Source organism: Idiotropiscis lumnitzeri, chromosome 10 (genome assembly GCF_059441095.1).
Source record: "Idiotropiscis lumnitzeri isolate Australia: NSW breed Sydney's pygmy pipehorse chromosome 10, RoL_Ilum_1.0, whole genome shotgun sequence".
Lineage (NCBI taxonomy): Eukaryota > Metazoa > Chordata > Actinopteri > Syngnathiformes > Syngnathidae > Idiotropiscis > Idiotropiscis lumnitzeri.
In genome coordinates, this window is record NC_142400.1 from 16,122,920 (window position 1) to 16,144,620 (window position 21,701).

General features: G+C 40.9%; 1 protein-coding gene and 1 pseudogene across 2 annotated transcripts in view; both read right to left on the reverse strand.

Moving 5' to 3' along the window:
- vps13b (vacuolar protein sorting 13 homolog B) overlaps positions 1–21,701 on the reverse strand; it is a 303,806-nt gene that overhangs the window by 132,186 nt on the left and 149,919 nt on the right. Inside the window, exons 26-31 of one of the 2 annotated variants that reach the window (XM_088306201.1) lie at positions 19,638–19,809; positions 17,407–17,521; positions 13,944–14,079; positions 11,545–11,814; positions 11,303–11,459; positions 11,105–11,216 (exon numbers count right to left, since the gene is read on the reverse strand). In XM_088306201.1, coding sequence (XP_088162327.1) covers positions 11,105–11,216; positions 11,303–11,459; positions 11,545–11,814; positions 13,944–14,079; positions 17,407–17,521; positions 19,638–19,809 — 962 coding nt within the window. Of the gene's footprint in view, positions 1–11,104; positions 11,217–11,302; positions 11,460–11,544; positions 11,815–13,943; positions 14,080–14,813; positions 14,881–17,406; positions 17,522–19,637; positions 19,810–21,701 lie in introns of both variants that reach the window. The other variant, XM_088306202.1, reaches the window with a different exon arrangement.
- On the reverse strand, positions 12,442–13,301 carry LOC148329509 (uncharacterized; annotated as a pseudogene).

Genomic DNA, 21,701 nt, shown 5'->3' on the forward strand with positions numbered 1-21,701 from the left:
AGGCTGGGGTTTGACAACACACAAGCGCAAAAATAATACGCACACACTATTTCCGCTGTGTGCACACACATCACACACTGACAGGAGAATGTGTGTATCCCATTTTGCACTTGGGCTTCCTAGTTTGTGATAGGGTATATTCTTAGAGCCTCATATCCTGCTTCAGGATGAAGTCGATACACTCACACACACAGAGGAGGCCAGTGAGGTCACAGTCCAGTGGCCAAGCATTCAACCCCTGGATCAGGCTCTTTTACGATAGTCGCACAGCTGAGTGGTCAACCCACGAACATCTGTCAACATGTGGCCCAACCTGACTGACAGCAGCATGCCAAAACACAAGCGCCGTTTCCGGGAAGCTCCCAGATGAGGTCTGTCACCTTGCGCATCCCCTAAACAAGGATAGTGGGAGGCCACACTGTAAAACAGTGATGAGGACAAAAAAAAAAAGGCAAACTAAAGGCCATGGTGTGAATGACATGGATTGTAGAGGAGCTGACAATGATAGTCAACATTGTTGAGCTCTTTGGTATGCTTGTAAAAATGGCCAAGTTACAAAGCGGCATTGTAGACAAAATTATACAATACAATACAACTTTATTTATATATTATGTAATGTTAACACTGAAGGCGAAATGATGCGTCGCCTCACGTTTCTCGGAAAAGTTTAAATGTGAGATACTACAAATGTAGTTGCTTGACTGATGCCACGCCCCAAAAAGGAAAGGACAGGCTCCCCCTCCTCCTCTGACCGAAAATAAAAATATAATTTGAATTTGGATAATTCTGATTCCGTTTACAGTTCTTCCATTCAATTCCATGACCGAACAATTCTCATTTGCGATTCTTAAAAGGAGGGAGCTATACAACAGGAGTTGCTTTGGACAAATCGCATGAACTTTTCTGTTCTTTATTGTCAATAACTTTTTATGCGGCATGCACGTCCCCAGAAGCTAAGACATTAGCTATGAAATTACGAGAATAGATTGTTGGAAATTAATTCATACCAATTCATGCAAGTTATAAATGGAGATCAGTGTTCCTGGTAATATTTAGGCCAGCAATGAAGGCCTTGCAGGTCCCGTCAGCACACCATTGTGCGTAACAAATATTTTGAAGTGTTACTGACTTTGACTTTACATTTTATGTCACCTATGCGGTTTTAATTATAAACAGTTGGACAAAATTGTTTGTACACCTCCTGTAATGCAAGAAAACACACAATAGACTCTTTTATGGAGTTTGGAGTTGACCTTACATTTCTCTAAAGGTTGCCCTGGGCTCTGTGATTAACATTTGTATTCTCCGTCTCTTGAATTTGACTTTGATTTTGCTCTTGTGGCCACATCTACGAAAGGTTGGCTACAGTCCTGTGGACCTTAAACTTATGAATAACATCTGCTACGGTAGTTATAGGAACATTAAGCTGCTAGGAGACTTCTTATAGCCTTTACCTTTAACATGTGTGTCTATAATTGTCTTTCTACCCTCCTGAGACAACTCTTTCCTTTGCGTTCTATGGTCCATGTTCAGAGTGGTACAAACCAAAACACCAAACGGCACAATTACCGACAGATGACAAGTTTTAAACTTACCCGGATTGTACTTTGGACACACCTTCGTGTTTCCTAATTCCCAATCATTTCTCAAGGTACCATCTTTTTTGTCTAGGCCTGTTTCATAAAGTACATTTCTATGCTGATGATTTATATTTGCTATTCTATTCCATCACAATTTTTCATGGGCTTTAATTTGAAAATATCCCCGTTGTAGAACGAATAACGGTTATCTTATCCTCAAGTTATTTCAGTGACCATTGTGGGCTTTTGTTTCATTAAGAGGCTGACTGTTAGTAGGGCAGACATCCCTGTGTTTTGCCTTTGTGTGTGGGTTCACAATTAAGACCTTTCGTATCGTTACTGTGGGAGCACACTGCTGATTACACAAAATGTAGCTCACCACGATGTGGTCGGACAAACAAACACAAATATGGGGCTCGATAATGTTTGTCTTTTGTTACAGTTCAACCTTGACGAAGGGCTGCTGTACTGACTGTTATTCTAGTTTTAGATGTTTTAAACCATTTTCAGTCCAATGATTATCTTGCAAAAACTTCGGCGACCTCCCAGTGTGATTACAGAAAAGATCAGCATGTCACCAGAATGACAAGAATCAATCTTCTTTGGTTAGTCGTAAATTCCACAAATATTCAGTCTTACAAAGGTAATTAAGAGACCACAGGCTGAGGAAAAACTTTGGAGCAAGTTCCAAGACCAACAGCTCCTTCCAAAAAGAATGAAAACAAATGGACCAGTTTAATGTGGTTTATTTGTTTGATACGTCCCGCGTTACGCTCCAAGATCCCAGCATCCCCTTTTCCTTCACAGAAACCATCACAATGGTTCAACTAATACTGCGATCCAATGCAAAGTGGGACCATAGCAAGGGACATTTTTCTGACTAATCTCCCGGAATATCGCAAAACCAGCAGGGGAATACAAGTGTTATGTTGCAACCATCTCATTGAGCTAAGGAGCCTGAGAATAACATCAGAGAGGCCACAGATATTTAAGGAATGAACCACAAGCTGTACACAGAAGTCAGCCGACACCACAACACAAGACCCCTGTATACAGCTCCCTGCTCGCATCCAGACTGCTGGCTGAACACAATGAGGAGCTGCGCAACAACTTTAGGATGAGGGTTCCGTGGAATTAGAGCAACAGCGAAAGATGATTAAGACACAGTATGATACATACTGTGAGGTTATTTGATAGCAATAATTTGCCAAATTTAATAGGTCGACCAAATCACTTTTAGGGCCTCAAGTTAGACAGAAAGAGGGATGACTAGTGGTCAGTCTAGACAATGTGGAGTACACCCTTAAAAAGAATGATAGCCTCATTCTGAGTGGTTGCCTTTATTAAATAAATTGGCACTGTAGTTCATAGATCAGAGTTCAAAACCACTAACATTTTTTGGGTTTCCTCTGTTCTCCTCTCATAGAATTAGCTCCACAAACAAAGTTCTCTGGAGGCACTCGCAGTGAAAGCCAGTTTCATTCATTGAGATCAGCTTACATACTATATAACGTGCTGGCTGTTTTATCTGAAAAATTCTTAAGTGCTTCATTCAAAACCACAGTTTTTAAAGAAGACTAACATACACTGATGAACTAAAATGAAAAATAAATAAATAAATAACCCTGATGGTGTCACAATAATGAGTGCTTGTGTCTACACTCGGCGGCACGGTGGCCTTACAGCAAAGAGCTGGGGTGTTCGATTCCGGCTCCGGTCTTCCTGCGTGTAGTTTATATGTTCTCCCAGTGCCTGGGTGGGTTTTTGCCATGTACACTGGTTTCCTCTCACAGTCCAAAGACATACATGGTAGGTTGATTGAACGCTGTAAATTGTCCATAGGTGTGATTTGAGTTTATTTTTGTGTGCCCTGCAATTGGCTGGCAACGAGTTCAGGGTGTACCCCGCCTACTGCCCGAAGACGGCTGGGATGGGCTCCAGCAGGACCACGACCCGTGTGAGGATGATCGGCTCAGATAATGGATCTAGTCTATACTTCCTCCCCAACGCTCGTATGTCCATGTCACACAGCCCTTTTGCCCCATCCATCCCAGTTTGCGGTTCTGTTTGTACGGTACCGGTGCTGTATGGGGGCTTGAAATTTACCCAGTAACTTACTATCAAACACGTGGAGTAAGAGTAGTGTAACGCTGCCAGCATAGGAAGCGGCAAGTGAATATCTTATATCAATTTTAAGGCAGAAGTGGGAGTTGTGACTTCTCGTAACAGGGTCTCACCCAAACATTCATAGCTTTTATTCTGCCAGGCGTCATCAGCCTCCTCCTCCACCATGTAAGCCCACCAGGTGGTGATGATCTGACAGCTCAGCGAGTGCCCAAGACCTGTAGCTGAAAGTCCAATGACGCAACAACAAAGTTCAACATTGAACTGCTGCCAAGGGTGTCCCGGTGCCAAGTGCACATACACACTATGATGCTGGAAAAACATGCTGTTCATTATGGCAAACTCCAGTTCAGACCAATGTGGCCATCACCCCAATCACATCCTTTCAGATCTCCCTGTTATTGGCGTCATAACCTTGAAGTCCCACAACATATTGTGAGTCACCATTGGAGGCGCTCTCCAGCACGGCTGACAAAATTAAGACAGAAGCCCACAACCTCACACACCAGCTGAGGCACCTTCCATGTCATATATGTGACATTCAACGTCCCTAGAGCCAGCTTCTGCAGCCAAGGTCCCCACATTGGAGCAACAACCAGCACACACAGCACTCAATGCCCTCAACCCCTTCTTCATGTGAACATCTAAGAGAGGACATTCGAAATATTACCTCTTATTTATTTTTCTGAAGTCACTCACATTATTTGCATGCATTTGCTGTGATTTTGAAAAGCTGTGTGGATATTATTTCAAACTGTAAATGAGAGATCATCAAACAGTTGTGCTCGGAAAGTTAGGTAGTCTGGCAGATTTTGTCAAATGAGAACCATTCTTAAATAAAACATGAGTTTCTTGTAAATTAAAAAATAAATAAATACATCAAGAAATTAAATAAACAAAATAAATAAACAAAATAACTAAATAAATAAATAAATAAATAAAAACATAACGAGGTCCTTGTTCAGCCATTAGTCACATTTTCCAAGATAATTTTTGGCAGTTAAATATACTGTCAATGCTCAATTCAGATAGCAATACAAACTTTTGAAGTGTACTGATTTGATTTGACTGAGGTTTTAATTAAATGCAGTGAAAACGACTACAATGCTACTTACATACTGTAATTTGCGGACTGTCAAACACGCACCTGATTAAAAGCCGCAACAGCTAAATTTAGCCATGAAAACAATGTTGAACATACGTTGGCCGCTTGATATCAATAGCTTCACGTTTATAACATGGGATAGCTGCAAAGAAAACAGAAGAAGCTAGTTACACAGTAGTATCCGAGATCTGTCGTCAAGACAACTTTGCCCACAAGCTTCATCGTGCAGCAGTGCAGCCTTTGGAAATCAGTTTGTTACATGTGGGAGAGACGCACGGGATGTCCGCATGGATTTCTGTACAAATCAAAGAGGTGATGTCACACCATGGTCAGACTTGCTGTCATGTTGTCTGTTCCCAGCAACGGGGGTCGGTTGCCAAGCAAACAACAGACAGACGGGGTCCGCACTGCATAGATAGCTGTATTTATGGCACTTGTTCCCTATGCTAATTCAACTCAAGATTCTTCTTTCCGCTTCACTCTCAAATGCTCCTAAAACAGCTGCGCACTGCTACGCATACAGATTTCCACAGTGCTCTTTTTAGGAAGCTTGCTCCGCTCTCAGGCGTGCGCACTCTAACCGCAAATACAGTAGCTGATGAATATTCAGTATGAGGGCGGACTCGTATAGTTTCATTGGTCCACCATGACGTGTTCAGTAATTTCCTTTCTCAGATCTGACGAGACTATAGGTACATTTATTAATGGCTTGCAGATCGTCAGTAAACATTAATTAATTATGAATTAATCACCCACGTCACATTAAAAGCCATAGGGTACACAATTTGGGAGAAAAGCAGCATCTTATAGTCCGTACATTTTGGTATATATCGCATTAAATAATGATACTTTATGATCTTTCAAACCTTCACTTCAAAGAAATTGTCTGGATGGGCCTGAGTTTAACTTTAGTTGACTACCCGTGATATACTGTACACCATACGCACACCATATTAAACATTTGGTACAGTATGTCATTACAAGGACTTCTCCCTTTGAAAGGGCTTACAGTAATCATTAGATTGCAGCCCAGAAATATTTCAAAACAACTCCAAAATCAATGTATATAAATGCAAGTCCAGGTCGTCACTGTGTGTGGCCTAAAAGTGCTTTTCCACTGCAGCAGTGTAGCAGAGTTGACACACTTTTTGCTGGTGTAAACAAATGGGGAAATTTGGCAGCAAACTAAAGTGATGAAGCAAGTGTGCACTGAAGCATCTAATGAATCATTTTCTGGGAATTCTGGGTTTTAAGAGCAAAGGAAAGATGTGAGGAGTAGACATGGGATGGGCAGCTGAGACCTTACAAAAAGAGCGGCATTCCAACACTTGTGGTTGTCGCACAGACAAATTGAGACAATTATACTTTCTTCCTCAGAGAGGACAACAGGTATGTGTCCAATCACCTCAAAGTGCCCAATTTTTTATTTAACTCCTTTATCTGACTTTGACGTTAACTTTGCGAGCGGCATATCTGTTACAGCTGCGCTGTCATTCACACAACAAAAGAAAGTACCACATGCTTAGATGCCCATACTGCATCTAAGTAACTCCATTACTATCAACACCGGAAAGAAACAACACTGAAGTAAAATTTTTTTTTTTTTTTTTTAAATAAAAAAAATTATGAAGATATTAAACATTACAGTTTAGTAAGCCTGGGAAGTACAGCGTGATGACAGAATAATCACTAATTAAGGCAAACGGGTGCAAAAGGCCCATGTTGATAACTAATAATTATCAGGTGACTAAATAATAATTACTGTTATTTCTCAAGAATAATTATTAAATATTATCGGCATAGTAATTTGATAGATTCAGATTTCTTGTGTTCAGATACACATTTTTTTGTGTTAGGAGTAGTTCTCATGTCTCGCGAGTGCACCAGTCTTAGCTATCAATAATGGGAGCCGCCATCGCTTCCTATTTTGCGACCTGCGTGTTTCACGTTATCTCACTAAACCGAAAAAGGATTTGTTCACTAAATGTGTCTGAGGCAAGAGGGCTGTGAAATTGCTGGTTGACACCGCTCACAGAATTGATAGATAACATACAATTACAACAAGGGAACCAGGTGTAACCTTTCACAGGTAAAAAAAAACATTTGTTGGTGTTAGGAAAAAAAAAAAAAGTTAAATGAAAGAAAATCAGTTCAATGTCCATGCATTGCGTTTGATGGGAACATTGACCTCCACAACATTGCTCCCTTGTCGGCATGTTTTTCAGCTGACGTGACTTACAAGCTGTAAAAGTTTACATAATCTACTGAACATACTTCTCAAAACTACAGAAGCTCTGAGGATAGAAACAAGTGACTAACTCCATTTTCTGGCACGTGAAAAGCAAGATTTAGAACAAACTATTAGACTTCAGGTACATGGAAGAATTATGTCAAAACTATCAAATTATTACATGTACATTTGTAACATTAGACATTAAATATCAAATTGGAATGACAGTACACTACACCTTTCTCACAACCCCGACGTTTTTCAAATGTGTTTTTTTCCATACTAGCCCATTCGTTTTATAGTAAAAAAAAACAAAACAAAACAAAACCGCACATTCATTTTGAGAAATTGCAGTATCTCCTATAGGTGATTTCCTTTAAGGGGACATGGACATCACAAGCCAATTATCAACTTGCTTGATTATGTCCGCCCCTGTACAATTTGTTTGAATTAACAAATCACATTCAAACTTATGTGATGTATGACGGGAGACGTTATTGACATTTTTGTAGTCACATTTTATAACACAATCCACAGTCTACAAAGAGCTTCCAAAGCATCAGAGTGGTCTCATTGGACACAACAATTTCCAAGTCATAAAATATACTTTGGAACACACACATAATCGAGCGGAGAAAATATGGCACAACAGTGACATTTAGCGAGGAGAAAAAGGTGCGAAACTTATAGCGGAAGAGTAAAGGACAAAAATAGAGACTGAAATACCGTCTGTAGATACAGTACATCGTTTTGGCTTTGCTTTCTCTAACTACTGACACAGCAGCAGCAGAAGCAGCAGAAGCAGCAGCCGCGGCCTTCCCCTCTGTTACCATGGAAACGCAGACATATGCACCAATGAAAACAAAATAACAAAACACATATTTTGAGGCACAGCGGGATGCTCCTTTGGTCTCTCTCAGACAGACCATGAGGTAACGGGTATGTGATGGAATCTAGAGCTGTGTCATTTAGGAGTTGTCGGAAAATGTGCAGGATGGTTAAGACACGACTACACGCACAAATCCAGTGCTCAACATAAACGAGTACACCCTTACATAGTTGTTAGAAAAGCTTGGGCTTTCTTTGGCTAACCAATATTTTCTTTGGCATACTACACAATAAAATAAACTTCTTTCCGATACGGGTATTAAGGATTATATAGCTGTGACGGTTTGTACCTCAAACAGATTTTTCTTTTTTCTGAAGAGAAAGAAGCAATGCAGCTTTTTTGATCAAATGTCCAAAATTCAAAATTCCACTGTGAATAATCAATAATCACGGGCCAGAAACAACAACACAAACCTGATTTAAAACCACTCAAAGTGCATTTTGCATGCAAACACACCATGTGACACCATGCGACATTGTGTGGCCACCTTCGGGGTACTTGAAATCCCGTCAAACAATCTTGTGACCCAACGAGAAGCTTTCAATCGGGTGCTCCATAAGCCGCCAAAAAACTAAATGAAGAAAAAAATCGCACATAAGTGGGGAGTAAAAGATGTGTGTGATTTTAGAAAAGGTCCAAACCACATGAAAGGCACGGTTGAATGGATGCTGGACGTTCTTCGGACCAGTACTCATGCACAATTTTTCAAGACAGGAAAATGATTTCAGCTGTGTAAATTGACAGCGGACTTGTGAGCTCAAGATGGAGAGGGAAGAAAAAGGGGAAGCCTTGAGGCCAGTGTAATAATTCCTGCTTAGCAGAGAAGCCGCTGGGGACCTCTCCTCTTTTATAAAAACTAAATTCAACATCACGTGATCAAATGAAACCGAAAACTGCTCCCAAATGAACCGTGTAGTGAATACCAATTTGGGCCGGCAGTCTTCGAGGCACAGGTTTATTTCGCCTCCTTTGGAGAGGCTGAAGTGCACTTGAAAATGTTCATCATGAAATGGAAGTTGGAGATAGCGTTCGCGGAGCCTCATCTAGATACGCGCTGCCCGAATGTTTACACCAACTCTCTCCTCAGCCTTCGCCGGCCTCTCGTCTCTCAGGGTGGCATTAAAAATCAAACCCTGTGTTAGACATTCTAACCAATTTCATGTGCAGGAGACAATAACACCATAGCTGTAGCTCGGATTAGTCATTCAGTTATGTCAACGGATGTAATTAGAGGTGCGCTTTATACGGGGTTACAGCAAATAGCTACTGGCACATATTGTGCCGTTTGCAGCCACATATGGTTATAGTTTGTAAACACGCACATGTTTACATGATCACAGCCCATCGACTGTGACTTACTTTACATGACTTGGGGGATCAAATGCACCATGATTCAGCACAAACAAAGCACATGCATTCTTGGTAATGAAACATTAACAATCATATGGACTTGATGCATCACACATGACCAAGGAAGGTAGTGAGGAAGATAATGCCGGGTTAGGACAAGAAAAATATTCACACCAAGCACTTTGACATAATGCCTGAGTTTCAAACCCAAAGGGAAGTGGTGAGTCCAAATGTGGTTTGTTTGCACACATGCACACACACGCATGCTTACCGGTGTGGGCGCAAACATGAATCTGTATGTGGTGCATACATCGCAGTATATGCACAACATTATGAATGGTATGTGCACTTTACTGAGTCGATCATATATTGACCGGAAGAGCATATAGAAGCATTTGGTCAATATAGTGTGTGCAGAGGTCAGAGTGGAGATTTAGATGAGCCCATCATTATCATTGCGGTAATGTGGCAACACAGCCGCAGAGCCTCAAACTACCAGAGGCAGATTTTTTCGGGCCAATACAGGGAGAAATTGCAAGGCACTTTAGAGGGAAGAAACTCTTTTGATTCCCTCACCAGTTTACTTGCATGTTTACAAGATCATCACTCACCATCTGACAAGATAACAACATAGCCAACACATTTAGGTGGCACCAAAGCATATGATGACCAAACATTCATCATCAACAAACATAAAACATCCCTTGTAAAAAAAGGTTGAACCGAAAAAGAAGGAACCTGACAAAAGGCAGTAAAAACAGTAGCTATGGTAACTGATCAATGCCATGCGTGCACTTCTCAATATCTGTTTCAGGTTGGCGGGCATGCCACTGAGCATAGACCTTCTCTGCCTGCCTGCTGCTTACATTTTCCCTTTTTAAGACATTCCCGCTGGCTGAAGCAAGTGTTGTCATCCATCCTTTTTTTTCCCTCCACATTACGTCGTGTGTCAGCACACATCTTACTTGCAGCTGCACAAAGCATTAGGCATCACTTTTATCCCCCCCCCCCCCCCCATTACATATGTTTGCCAGCAACATATCTGCCCATTCAAACAAATGCTTTTTCACAGACACAATGTGGGGCTGTGGTTTCCAGGCAGCTGTGACACAATCCAGATACTCAACACAGCCTATAGCAGGGAAATATGTTTTCTGCCGAAATATTCCCTTTAGAAGTTCAGATTTTCCCGGCCTAGCAGCTTTCAACCATATGAGTCTTTTGTTTGAGCTGGCAGACGTTGCAGACCCTAAAGATGTCATTCATTGTGTTTTGTCATTGCTGATGCAGCTTAACTGTTACGTGGAGAAGCCACCAGCTGTGTTGGGAAATATATAAGTGAGGGGAAACACTCACGAGACTCATTACTTATTGTAAGGTACCCGGAAAATATCTGCCTAACAACAGATTCTAGTCTTTGTCACAAAACTTTTCAATCAATCAGCCACACTAAGGCTGTTGGACTTTAATTCTCGTATGACATCAGTGTCTCTGCTGTACATTGTAATAAATCAACAATCAGCTCGTAGAAGAAATACAAAATACCAATTCCAATGAAGTTAGAACATGAAGTTATGTAAAATGTAAAAGATATTGAGTGTTGTTAAAAACTTGGGACCGAGGCAAAAAAAAGGCTGGAAGTTGTGGAATGCTCAAAAAACACCTGTTAGGATCTCGTCATATGTGAACAGGTTAATTGGCAACAGGTGAGTGTCATGATCGTGTTGAGAGGACATCCCTACAAGGCTCAGTTGTTCACACGAAAGGATATGGCAAACATCTGCATGAACGATTAGTCCAACAGTTCAAGAAGGTTTCTCACTTACTGGTAGAGGTCTTTGCGTAGCACCGTACGGGTAAGGGGGTTATCAGCCTGAGGAGCCATGCTAAGGGAACCCAACTTTAAAACCAAGGTGTCTTCTTTATTTGCAAGCAGATCTGTTCAAACACACAATGAACAGCTGTAAATATCTTGTTAAATATTAAAAATTAGACTTACATGTCTTCCAATGACTTTTTTGTACCTGGAGTAGAAGTTTTGTCAGGTGCTCTCGGGCAGAAAACCCGGATCAAATTGGTGTTGATGTAGATGAGAGGCAAACACCGAGAGGTCAATGTGTGGTTCCTCATTGGCTGTCCTGCTGATTTTCCCCGGTCTCTGTAGCGTCTTGGTACTGTTGTCTATCAATTTGGGATGAATCAAAAGATTGACAACATCATTTTCAATGAAAATTTTTTTTTAATTGAACATTCAACAATTTCCTACCTGAAATATTCCAACTACAGTAGTTAACAGAGGACAGGACAGCACAACATCAAACGGTTGAGCTGTCAGAAGGATTTCTCTCAGGTACTGAGGTGAACCATCTGCTAGTGGATCAGCAGTAATCCGCTGCCCGGCTGTAGGAGCACTGCGTGCCGGCCGCTCAGGCCGTGTGGTAAGTTTATGGCGAACATTTTTGGTGACGGCCTGGGTGTAGGTAATGGACAAGAATCCATGTTGCTGATGAGAGCCTTCCAAGACCTTGGCTGCCGTCTGGCCAGTGGTGAGAGAGCGGAAAAAAAATAATGACTGCAACACGGCTAGAATCATGTCTATCTAAATACGGTGCAACCAATAGTAATTAAATACATTGACTAATGAGCTAAAAAAATACCAATAAATACGATTTTAAGATTAAATTGAAAATGCAGTAAGGCAATTTTGAAATAAGCTAATTCAAATGAGTATAGAAACCTGGGTAATAATGCTACAGTGCATCCTGGAAGTATTCGCATAATTTCCCTTTTTACTTCACAATTTTGTTGTGTCTTAATATTTGTAACACTTGGCAAATTTTATAAATATATAAACCAAGAGAGCACATGTACATAGGTACTCACAGCCTTTGTTCAATACTTTGTTGATGCACCTTTAGCAACAATTACAGCCTCAATACACTTGGAATATGATGCCACTTGGCTCACTTATCTTTTATCTTTCGGCAGGTTTGCCCATTCCTCTTTGCAGCACCTCTCAAGCTCAATCCGGTTGGACAAGGAACATTGGTGGATACCCATTTTCAGATCTCTCCAGAGAGGTTTGATCGAATTCAAGTCTGGGCTCCGACTGGGGCACTCAAAGACACAGCGTTATCCTGAAGCCACTCCTTTGTAGCCTTGGCTATGTGCTAGGGCTGTTGTCCGGTAGGAAGGTCAACAGTCTCCTGAGCCATCTAGATCCATCCAGGATGTCTTTATCCTGACTATTCTCCCATTTCCTACCACTGAAAGACATGCCCACAGCTGCCAACACCATGCTTCACTGCAGACATAGCATCCATGATGCCAAGTTTCCATAAAACTTTTTGCCTGTCATTCATGCCAGAGTCCAACCTTTGTCTCATCAGACCGCAGAATTCTCTCTCTTGTGGTCTGAGAGTCCTTCAGGTGTCTTTTAGCAAACTCTAGGTAGACTGGCATGCGCCCTTTACTAAGAAGTGGCTTCCACCTGGCTACACTAACATCCAGGCTTGATTGGTGGAGTGCTGCAAAAATGTTTGTCCTTCAGGAATGTTCTCCTCTCTCCAGGAACGGGCTCTTGGTCATCTTCCCGCCCTGACTAAGACCCTTCTTCCCCAATTGCTCAATTTTGACGGGCGGCCAGCTCAAAGAAAGTCTTGTTGGTTCACAAATTCTTCCATTCGAGGATGATGGAGTCCACTTCGCTCATTGGAATCTTCAAAGTATTTTTTTTTCCTGGACCCTAACCATATTTGTGTATCGAGACAATCAGAAGTCTCAGAAGTCTACAGAAAATTCCTTTGACATCATGTTTGTTTTGTGCTCCAACCTGCACTAGCACCTGGGGGACCTTAAATAGACAAGTGTGTGCCTTTCCAAATCATGTCCAATCAAGTTGATTTACCACAGTTGGACTCTTAACTAAGCTCTAGGAACCTCTGAAGGATGATCAGTGGAAACATGATCCACCTGAGCACAATTTTGAGCTTTGTAGCAAAGGCTGTGAATACTAATGTACATTGAGGTTTTTATTTTTGAATAATAGCAGAAAAAAAACACACACTGTCATTATGAATTGCTGTGTGTTGAACCTTGAGGAGGTAAATAATTTTGTTGAATAAAAACATTAAATAATTTTTGGGGGAATAACTGTATACAGTCCACTGCAGAATGATCTAAAAAAAAATTTTTGAGATTGCATACGTGAACTCAGAAAATACATTCTTGTTGTGAAACTATGCATTTATACCATAATGTAAAATATATATTCCAACTTAACATTAACAATGTTGTGTCTTCCAAAACACTCACTAACAGATAACTAATCTTAAATCACTGTCTAACTGCAAATTTGAAAGAAAAAAAAAAGCAGCATAAAACATACTTTGTACAATTACGTGTTGTGTTCTGCAAAAATTGAAGCAAAGAACCTTGCATTCCTCAGAGTGTCATATCATCTCAAGAGTTATAGCGCTTTAGAATCATATGTGACTGATTTGAATTAAGTGGAAGTGCTTGGAATACACTTTATAGCTGGCAAGTTTCAAAGAAAATTCTCAAAGCACTGGTTGCCAAAACATCTCTGAGGAACGCACAGAACCTAAGCCACTACAGATGAAGCATAGCAGAGAAAGCTACAAAGCAGCCGAGCCATATTCTTACAGGAGGGAAAAAGCCAGAGAATTGGCTGAAAGAATCTTGCTTGCTGACCGGTCGAACCAACACAGTGCGCCTGTTCAGCTTGTCAGTGCAAGAGAGGACCACTCCTCCACAGCTCTGCGGAACACCCTCCTCCGTACTGGAGGTGAAGAAAGACACAATAGGTGCACAAGGGGACAGACAAGAGTACGAGAGGAAGGAAATATAAGTCTGCGTGATCGGAAAGAAACACAGCAAACAACATTACAGAGATGCTGACTCGAGTTCATTGAAGTTCACACAATTGTGTCCTTTAGATAGTTGGCGAAAACATGGTAAGAGTTAATCAGTAAAACCAAAATGCGCCATCTCGAACCAGCAGAAATACTGTGCAATGGTCATACACTATAGCAGAAAATGAATGCAGCTGTTAAATTGGCATTTTTGTGGAAGTAAAGTGCATTCAATCCATGACAAACGTGATTGGATAGTGACTATGACTGTTAATTCAAAACATATTTCAAGATACAGCATATGTTAACAGTATAAGACCATCTACAGTATCAGCTTGAATCAACAAAAGAATGGAGGCCCATGTCACCAGATTCCATCCACTTGATTATGAAGACAATCAGAACCACTGGAGAGACAGGGGATGCCATAGTCTTCACTTCATGTCAGACTGCTCTTGTGTTATTCTTTTTTTTTTTTTTTTTAGGGTGGCTCTCAATGCAACATGTCTGGGTACACTGAGTCACATCCAGAATCATGATGTCTTTTCCTGTCTGTCCAGCATGAGCAGATAATAAGAACTCTGATTACGAGGAACAGAATGGCAGAGACACATTATTAGGAGGCCTAACGCTGGCTGCTCTGAGACAGGCAGGGCCTCACCACAGCTGTCTCCTTGCACTGAAGAAGGAGTCCTTCATAAAGGCCAGCGTGCCAGCCTTGACCTGGCCTGGAGACACACACCACACATTGGCAAGATTTAATGGGGCATCTGGAATTAATTATATGACTGGGCCGCAGTTTGATGGTATCTCTTTAATGGGAGAACTTAAACCATCTTTGGGATAAACAAATCACAGCGTGAGGTGTTGCACGTATGTATGCATATCTAATTGCAACCGGGATAGCATTTTAACAGCAACAGTCACAAGATAAGCAAATGATAGGAAAGCCAGAAATTAATTCTAGCATCTAATTATTGTTGTGGATCAGAAACAGAGAGCACCTGTAAAGGAAAAAAAAAAAATCACACAGTGAAGTCATCAACATTATGATAAAGAGTGTTCATCTCATTTGTTTCCCATCTATGACTCGGTCTGATTCGAACATCTGTGCGACTGACTATTAAATACGTGCCTCACGGCTCTTGTTTTTTTTTTCTTTTTTAAGAGGGCATGTCTGCATTTTTTTTTTTTTGTAATAACTTAGAAATTAAGAGAAAACATTTAGAGCCACTCCCACTTAGCCAAAATGCCAACGGGCAAAGCGCTGCTCTTAATTATTCAATTAAAACCATATTTTGCTTGCTTTAGCATTCACAAAATGTTTTCATGGTAAAAAGGGTTGGTATGAATGTCTTTTAAGTTCTGCTTTACTGTAACCCCTTTCCTACTGTAAATGTGTCCCAAAACTACATATAAATGTTGCTATTACTTTGATGAGCCTTTCTGTCTCTTCTCACTCCTTCCTTTACTCCTCCGTGTTCTTCACAATGTTTAATTAAAATGAAGCTTCATGGATGCATGTGCCTCTAGCACTAGACTGAACTAAACTAACCATTTTACAATTTTCCAGCAGTGAGACATTAGGAGCCAGATGAGATTTTTTTCTTGTGTCAGGTTTAATAGAAACCAACCCAGTGCGCACAAATAAACTGGGCTGGGTGCAGAAATACCAAACAATTATCTGTTCCGAATGATGAATATGGACTCCCATCCCAGAGGGCTCTCGCGTATATGTGGATGATAGAGATTACAGTGGGCAAGGAGCCCGCAGAGCCTCCACTAGGTCCTGAACAAACATTGATGTTACCTGGCTTACATTGTGGAGCGATGCTTCCTGCCAAAACTCTGGTCAGTATAAAGCGTGTTTATTAATGCGCATTAAACAGAAATAACTGGAAAATGTTAAAATTGGACCATTATCTTCTTGCAAAAGCATGGATGAACCAAAAGATGAAACTGGGAAAATTGGGCACACACCTGTGGAGAGAGGTAAGATTAAATAATCATCCATGACACCTGAACGCTGGAAAAATCTCACCACTGACACTGTCCTGGCTTGGTGTGGTGGAGAAAACCTAATGGAACACATTTTGCCTGGTGGAATCAAACTCAAATGACCACAAAAAAAAAAAAAAAACAGGGAGGTCTACACAAGTTTGATGTTTACGTTTAAAGCCAAGTCAGTTGTTTCAATTCCCCTCTGGCTAGTAAGTAACACATAAGACTATTACAAAGCAAATTGGAAGCAGCTAAGGTGATTTCAAAATCTGGCAAATCGGAATTCTTTTCTGTTATCATTTTGGTGGTTCGCGCAACTCATTGCAAATGACAGGCTTCAATGTGGACTCGATGCAAGGAGGTTCCATCCCCACTTCACTGTCTGGCTCGATGAGAGAAGGAGGCACTTAAAGCCAAGAACATATTTACACAGGCATGTAAGCACACTGAACTGGAAACACACACACACACACACACACACACATTATGGGCTACGGGATCCAAGAAGCTGGGTTTGTTACCGTCTTAGACTAAGGCAGGCGGGAATTGCCTCCTGCTAAGTGGACCTCAGGCACGTACTGTACATAGTGGGCACTCTTGAATTACGGAGTCCAACAACGATCTAAATGCGATTAGGACGAGCTGGAAAAAAGTCAACGAGAAAGAGACTGGAAACATGCAAATGTGGAAAGAAAAACAGCAATTACAAATCGACTGTAATTTTGTCCCAGTTTCAGTTTGTTTGGCTTTGATAATTACTGTGGAGAAGTTAAATCACACAATTCCAAATGCAACTTGACTTGGAGAAAGATTACTATATAATAGGATGTCATGGAACAACGCCAAGCGGTTTTCCTCCAGTGTGTGTTAATGTTTCTATGAATCAATTCAGACACCACAGGCGCAAATAAAATGACTGATGGCCTAACTGAACTCATCTGCTCTGTGAGTCAGACTTGGGCCAGCCCAAAGCAGAGTCAAATCGTCCATCCAATTTTTTGGTCTCAAGCTGTCTGGAAAGACGATGACGCTGGGGTGATAATCCCAAAAGTCCCCCTCACGAAGGTGGAACGGGAACAGAAAAGTGTTATTGGCAATGGCGCTAAAGTTTGTGGGCGTGTGCCTTTTGCGGGGGTGTCATTTTTTTAATACTTGGGTTTTAAGTGCTGATGGTTACTTTCTCCATGAAGATGGATGCGCGGAGAGAAATGCTGTGTGTGTATGTTTGTGTGTGTGTGCTAACAATATTCCACCTGCATCTGTAGTGGTCAATGTTGAAACTGCCAACTTTACATTTGATCTTGGTGTATACATCCTGGATGTCAACCGAGGCACTCAAGTCTTCCAGTTCACTGACAACGCAGACTTCTGTTGGGGAACCCAGAAAAAAAAAAGGTATTGTTTTTCATATTTTCATGTGACATTTGCAAGTGCTGACATACATGCATTACAAAATGCTTGGCTGCACATGAATCCTTAAGATGGAACACTGCTAATGATGGGAGGGGCGCTTATAGTTTTCGTTTCAATGGTCATACTTTCACGCTGGCACAGAGAACCACATTGGAAAACGAGAGAATGAGTAAGAAGGCGAAATGACTTGAGTGCGCAATACAACCTCAGCTTGCCAAAACGAGGAATGTGCATGTCACCCAACACTGATTGTTCATAAAGACTTCGCATTTAGACCGACGTACTGTACACATACTGTGTGCATTCCTCACTGCATCTTGTGTGAAAAGTAAACTACCTACCACAGGCAAAAATGAGTTTCTCGTTCAACAAACTGATTAAAATTGTAGTGAAGCAAGTCTGTGAGCTGAGCAGATCGTTGTCATTGTTTCCACTGAAAAAAGTCCCACAGTCAAAGAGCGGCTTGGGAAAACGGACTTCAAGCATGTTGTTAGTGTTGCCTTGTGGTGATATTGAGAAACACAGAAGTTCCTAGCGGGTTGTTACATTGAAAAAACAATACTTGTCAGCTTTTGTGCATATTTGGTGGAAAAGAACGCGCCCAAGTTGCTTCAAGCAGGCGTCAGCAGCTCATAGATGCCAAACGTGGTCTGATGTGGATGAATGTCTTTGCTCAGTGCTTTGAAGTGGAGCTAGCGGAGAATCAGATTTTATGGGGAACCTAGACTCTGTTACTCAGAAAATGTTGCCTATTCACGCTAGTTTCACCAGTCTGCATGGAAACCAGAAGAATCCGCAACAACAGCTCAGCGGAACATCGCTAAATCTATCTACGACCACCAGTTCGTGCCGTCACTGTGCTGATCCAGCGATTTTGGATCAGTAAACACCAGAGTGCAACGCTTCTATATAATGTCGGGCCAATGAAGCCGCAAACCTTCCCACTAGTACAGGCCGCCCCAAGAGAGTCGGCGCCATCAAGGTAAGCCCTGTGCTTTGCTATACAGTCAAATGATGATTAATCTAAAATGGACTTGGACTTGACTTCTTCATCACCATCATCAACGCGTACATACAGGTAGTGTACATTAAGTATGAGTGTCCTAAGCTCAAAACTGTTACAGTATTGCATTTTTTAAGGGTGCAACAATGTTAGAATTTTTTGGTGTTTCTATGCTGATAAAGTGTTTTGGGATTACAGTCTGTAGTATATTTACAATTTTAACTCTTGATATAGGTAATTGCAAACAGATTTATTTATTTGCTGAAATTTGCTATTCACACTCCGACTCTAATTTCATTGTGATAACTTTTTGGAAAAGGTTGAGCAGACTTAATACTCGGCCTCTATTGCAGGATGGCAACTATGACCTTCATTCAGAGCATTACTCTAAGGCAGGGGTGGGCAAACTTTTTGATTGGCGGGCCACAATGGGTTGACAGAGAACCGGACCAGGAGCAGGCGGATGAGTATTTTATTATTTTTTTTTTTTATCAAATATTGCTGAATAATGAAACATGAAATACGTGGTGCCCTGGGACAGTGACAATATTGACCCCGGTATTAGTCAGGGGATCTTGCTGGAAGTAAACCCACATTCCTCTTTTTGTGAACCAAGTGATATTTTGATTTGAATGTGCTTTTTTTATTTTTTGTGACTCAGTGCCTCTTCAGAGTGCCCTCAAAATGGTATTTTGGCAATAAAAAATTGCATATTTTTAAATCTGGAAGGTAGATGCTCAATAAAGGAGGCATACATTGAAAGTAAATTAAGCCTTTCAGCATCACAATAAATTGAACAGGAACTTGACGGAGCTCACTTGGATTCATCACCCATTTATTTAAAGTTATTTTCCATAAATGTTCTTCCTCCCCAGCTACTCCCCTATTCTTAACCTTCAGGAGTTAAATATTAAGACAGCAAAAGTTTAACTTCTCGGTCCTATTGCATAAATTATTCAATCTCATTTGTTTTCAATGTGTTTTATAGACCTTTAGATTTAGGAAGTATACATTCTGTTTTGGAGACTCTAAACAGTAATAGTGCGAATGATTTAGAAAAAGACATACCTGTCTTTACGGCTGCTGTGTCGGGAGCAAAGAGTTTAACAGTAACCTTGGGTAACATCCACTGCATCCAAAGGCTGACTTTTCCACTCGTCCCTCCAATGCTGCTAGTTTTCTGCTCCAGGGTCACCGTGTCAGCAAAAGGACCATCATCACCTCCTGGTACCGAATCACCCTAGAGAGAAAAGAAAGGTCACGTTAAGAGGGTAGGCCCATGTTTATTTTGAAATGAGCAATTACTGTAAGTAAGCAAGTAACAAGACCTAAATGATGATTTCTAATACATGAAGGAAAAATAACTATTAATTTCAGGAGGTAATTGTTTTTGAAACCACTTGTTTTGTTTTTGCTTCGGATTTTTATTTAATGACATGTATTTTCATTTTTTTCCAGTCATCTCCCATTTTAGCACAGAGGCTGTGATGCTCTGAAGTTCACGGCAAGGGGGAGATTTTGTGTGCATGTGTCTTTCTTGTGAGTAAATCTGTTTTCCAAACACATATTTGCATGACTGGAAAGTGAGAGACCTGCAAATAAACAAATGTGGTAATTTGAAGCTCTAGAAATGTGGGATTTTCTTTTTTTCCACAGCTTCTTCCATCGCTGCCTTGTAATGACAGATTATGTCATGGTTATTGAGCCTGGCTGTGGCTGGTGGGGGAGGTTATCAACCATCTCAATTAGAAACACCACAGCTGCTGGGATGATTACAGCGTCTTTAAGAGGATCCAGATGAGGAAACTATGTCCCCATTCCAAAGTTTGGGAAGGATAAGAGCAGAACACTAATTTGCAAATTGAATTTAATCGCACAGTTTGGAGTGGCTGACAACAAGGGCTCAGTGACAATCGTATTAAAGATATATATGGATCGTGCTGATTTAAAAAGATATTCAACATTATAGTATACGGCGACCACAATACACTGATGAGAAACATGTGCCCCGTTAAATGTATTTGCTTTTTAAGGGAGAAAAAAAGGTTTAGGCACATTCTCAGAGTATAAAGTTTTCAAACTGATCTAAGACATCTAAGAAGGTTTCAGAAAAAGTATGATCACATGTACCATTGAAGGAGAAAAAAATAAACCATGCGAGCCATATTATTATTATCATTATTATTAATATTATTTATTTTTCTTTTATTATTATATTGAGCGTATCAGAAATTACAGACAACAACATAATTCATCAAAACCATGAGTCAAAAACAATTAACTTAAACGTTGCAAATGAATTACAGTATATTCTCAGACGCACAATATTCACTTATTATGAAGTGAAATTAGTTCCAATCCATTGTCAAAGCACTGTTATTATATGTTTCCATGGTGAGAAACACGGTTGTTGTGTGTCAGTGCGCCTTTGTAATAACAACGACTGGCAGCGAGTAACATGAGCGCAGCAGTAATGGTGCTCAGTCCGTCGCATAAGATATAATGTCAACTGCCATTTGGGGACTAATTATTGCTGAGTTGGAGTCAAAACATATCCCTCAGTGAGTGTATGTATGTATGTGTGTGTGCGGTTACAACTGTTTAGTTTACTGTTCTGGCCAGTCAGTGGGATTACACTGTAATGTCAAGAGTCCAAGTAGGAGCTGGCCGCTGGCACCGTGAGACTGACCACAGTGTAGTGAAGAGTTGTTATGCTGTAATATTGGAGCCCCCCCCCCCAGCATTTTTACAATTCATTGCAATGGTTCAAATGCCTAAAATTAGGGGGCTTAAAGGCACATTCCTCATTTCTGTATGTCCCTTGGTCACGGTTCACACATTCGACACATTAAGGCAGTGCCCCTGAGGGGAGCATGTGTGGTCCTGGGGAACATGCTTTTTTTCCGCCACACTACAATAAAGTGTAATTGCACATCCACTCCAGTAGTTGGCAGTGGCGCTTTCATTGCCTCATGTGTGCCACGGGTATTATCTCTACGGTGTAGGTTTGTTTTGCAACAAAAAAGCTATTATTTATAGTTGCGGCGGAGAGTGGGTGATGGGCTTGGGGTGCGAATTGTTTTCTTCTAGCTAGCGGAGGCGTAACAAAAAATAATTGAGAAGCACTGCATT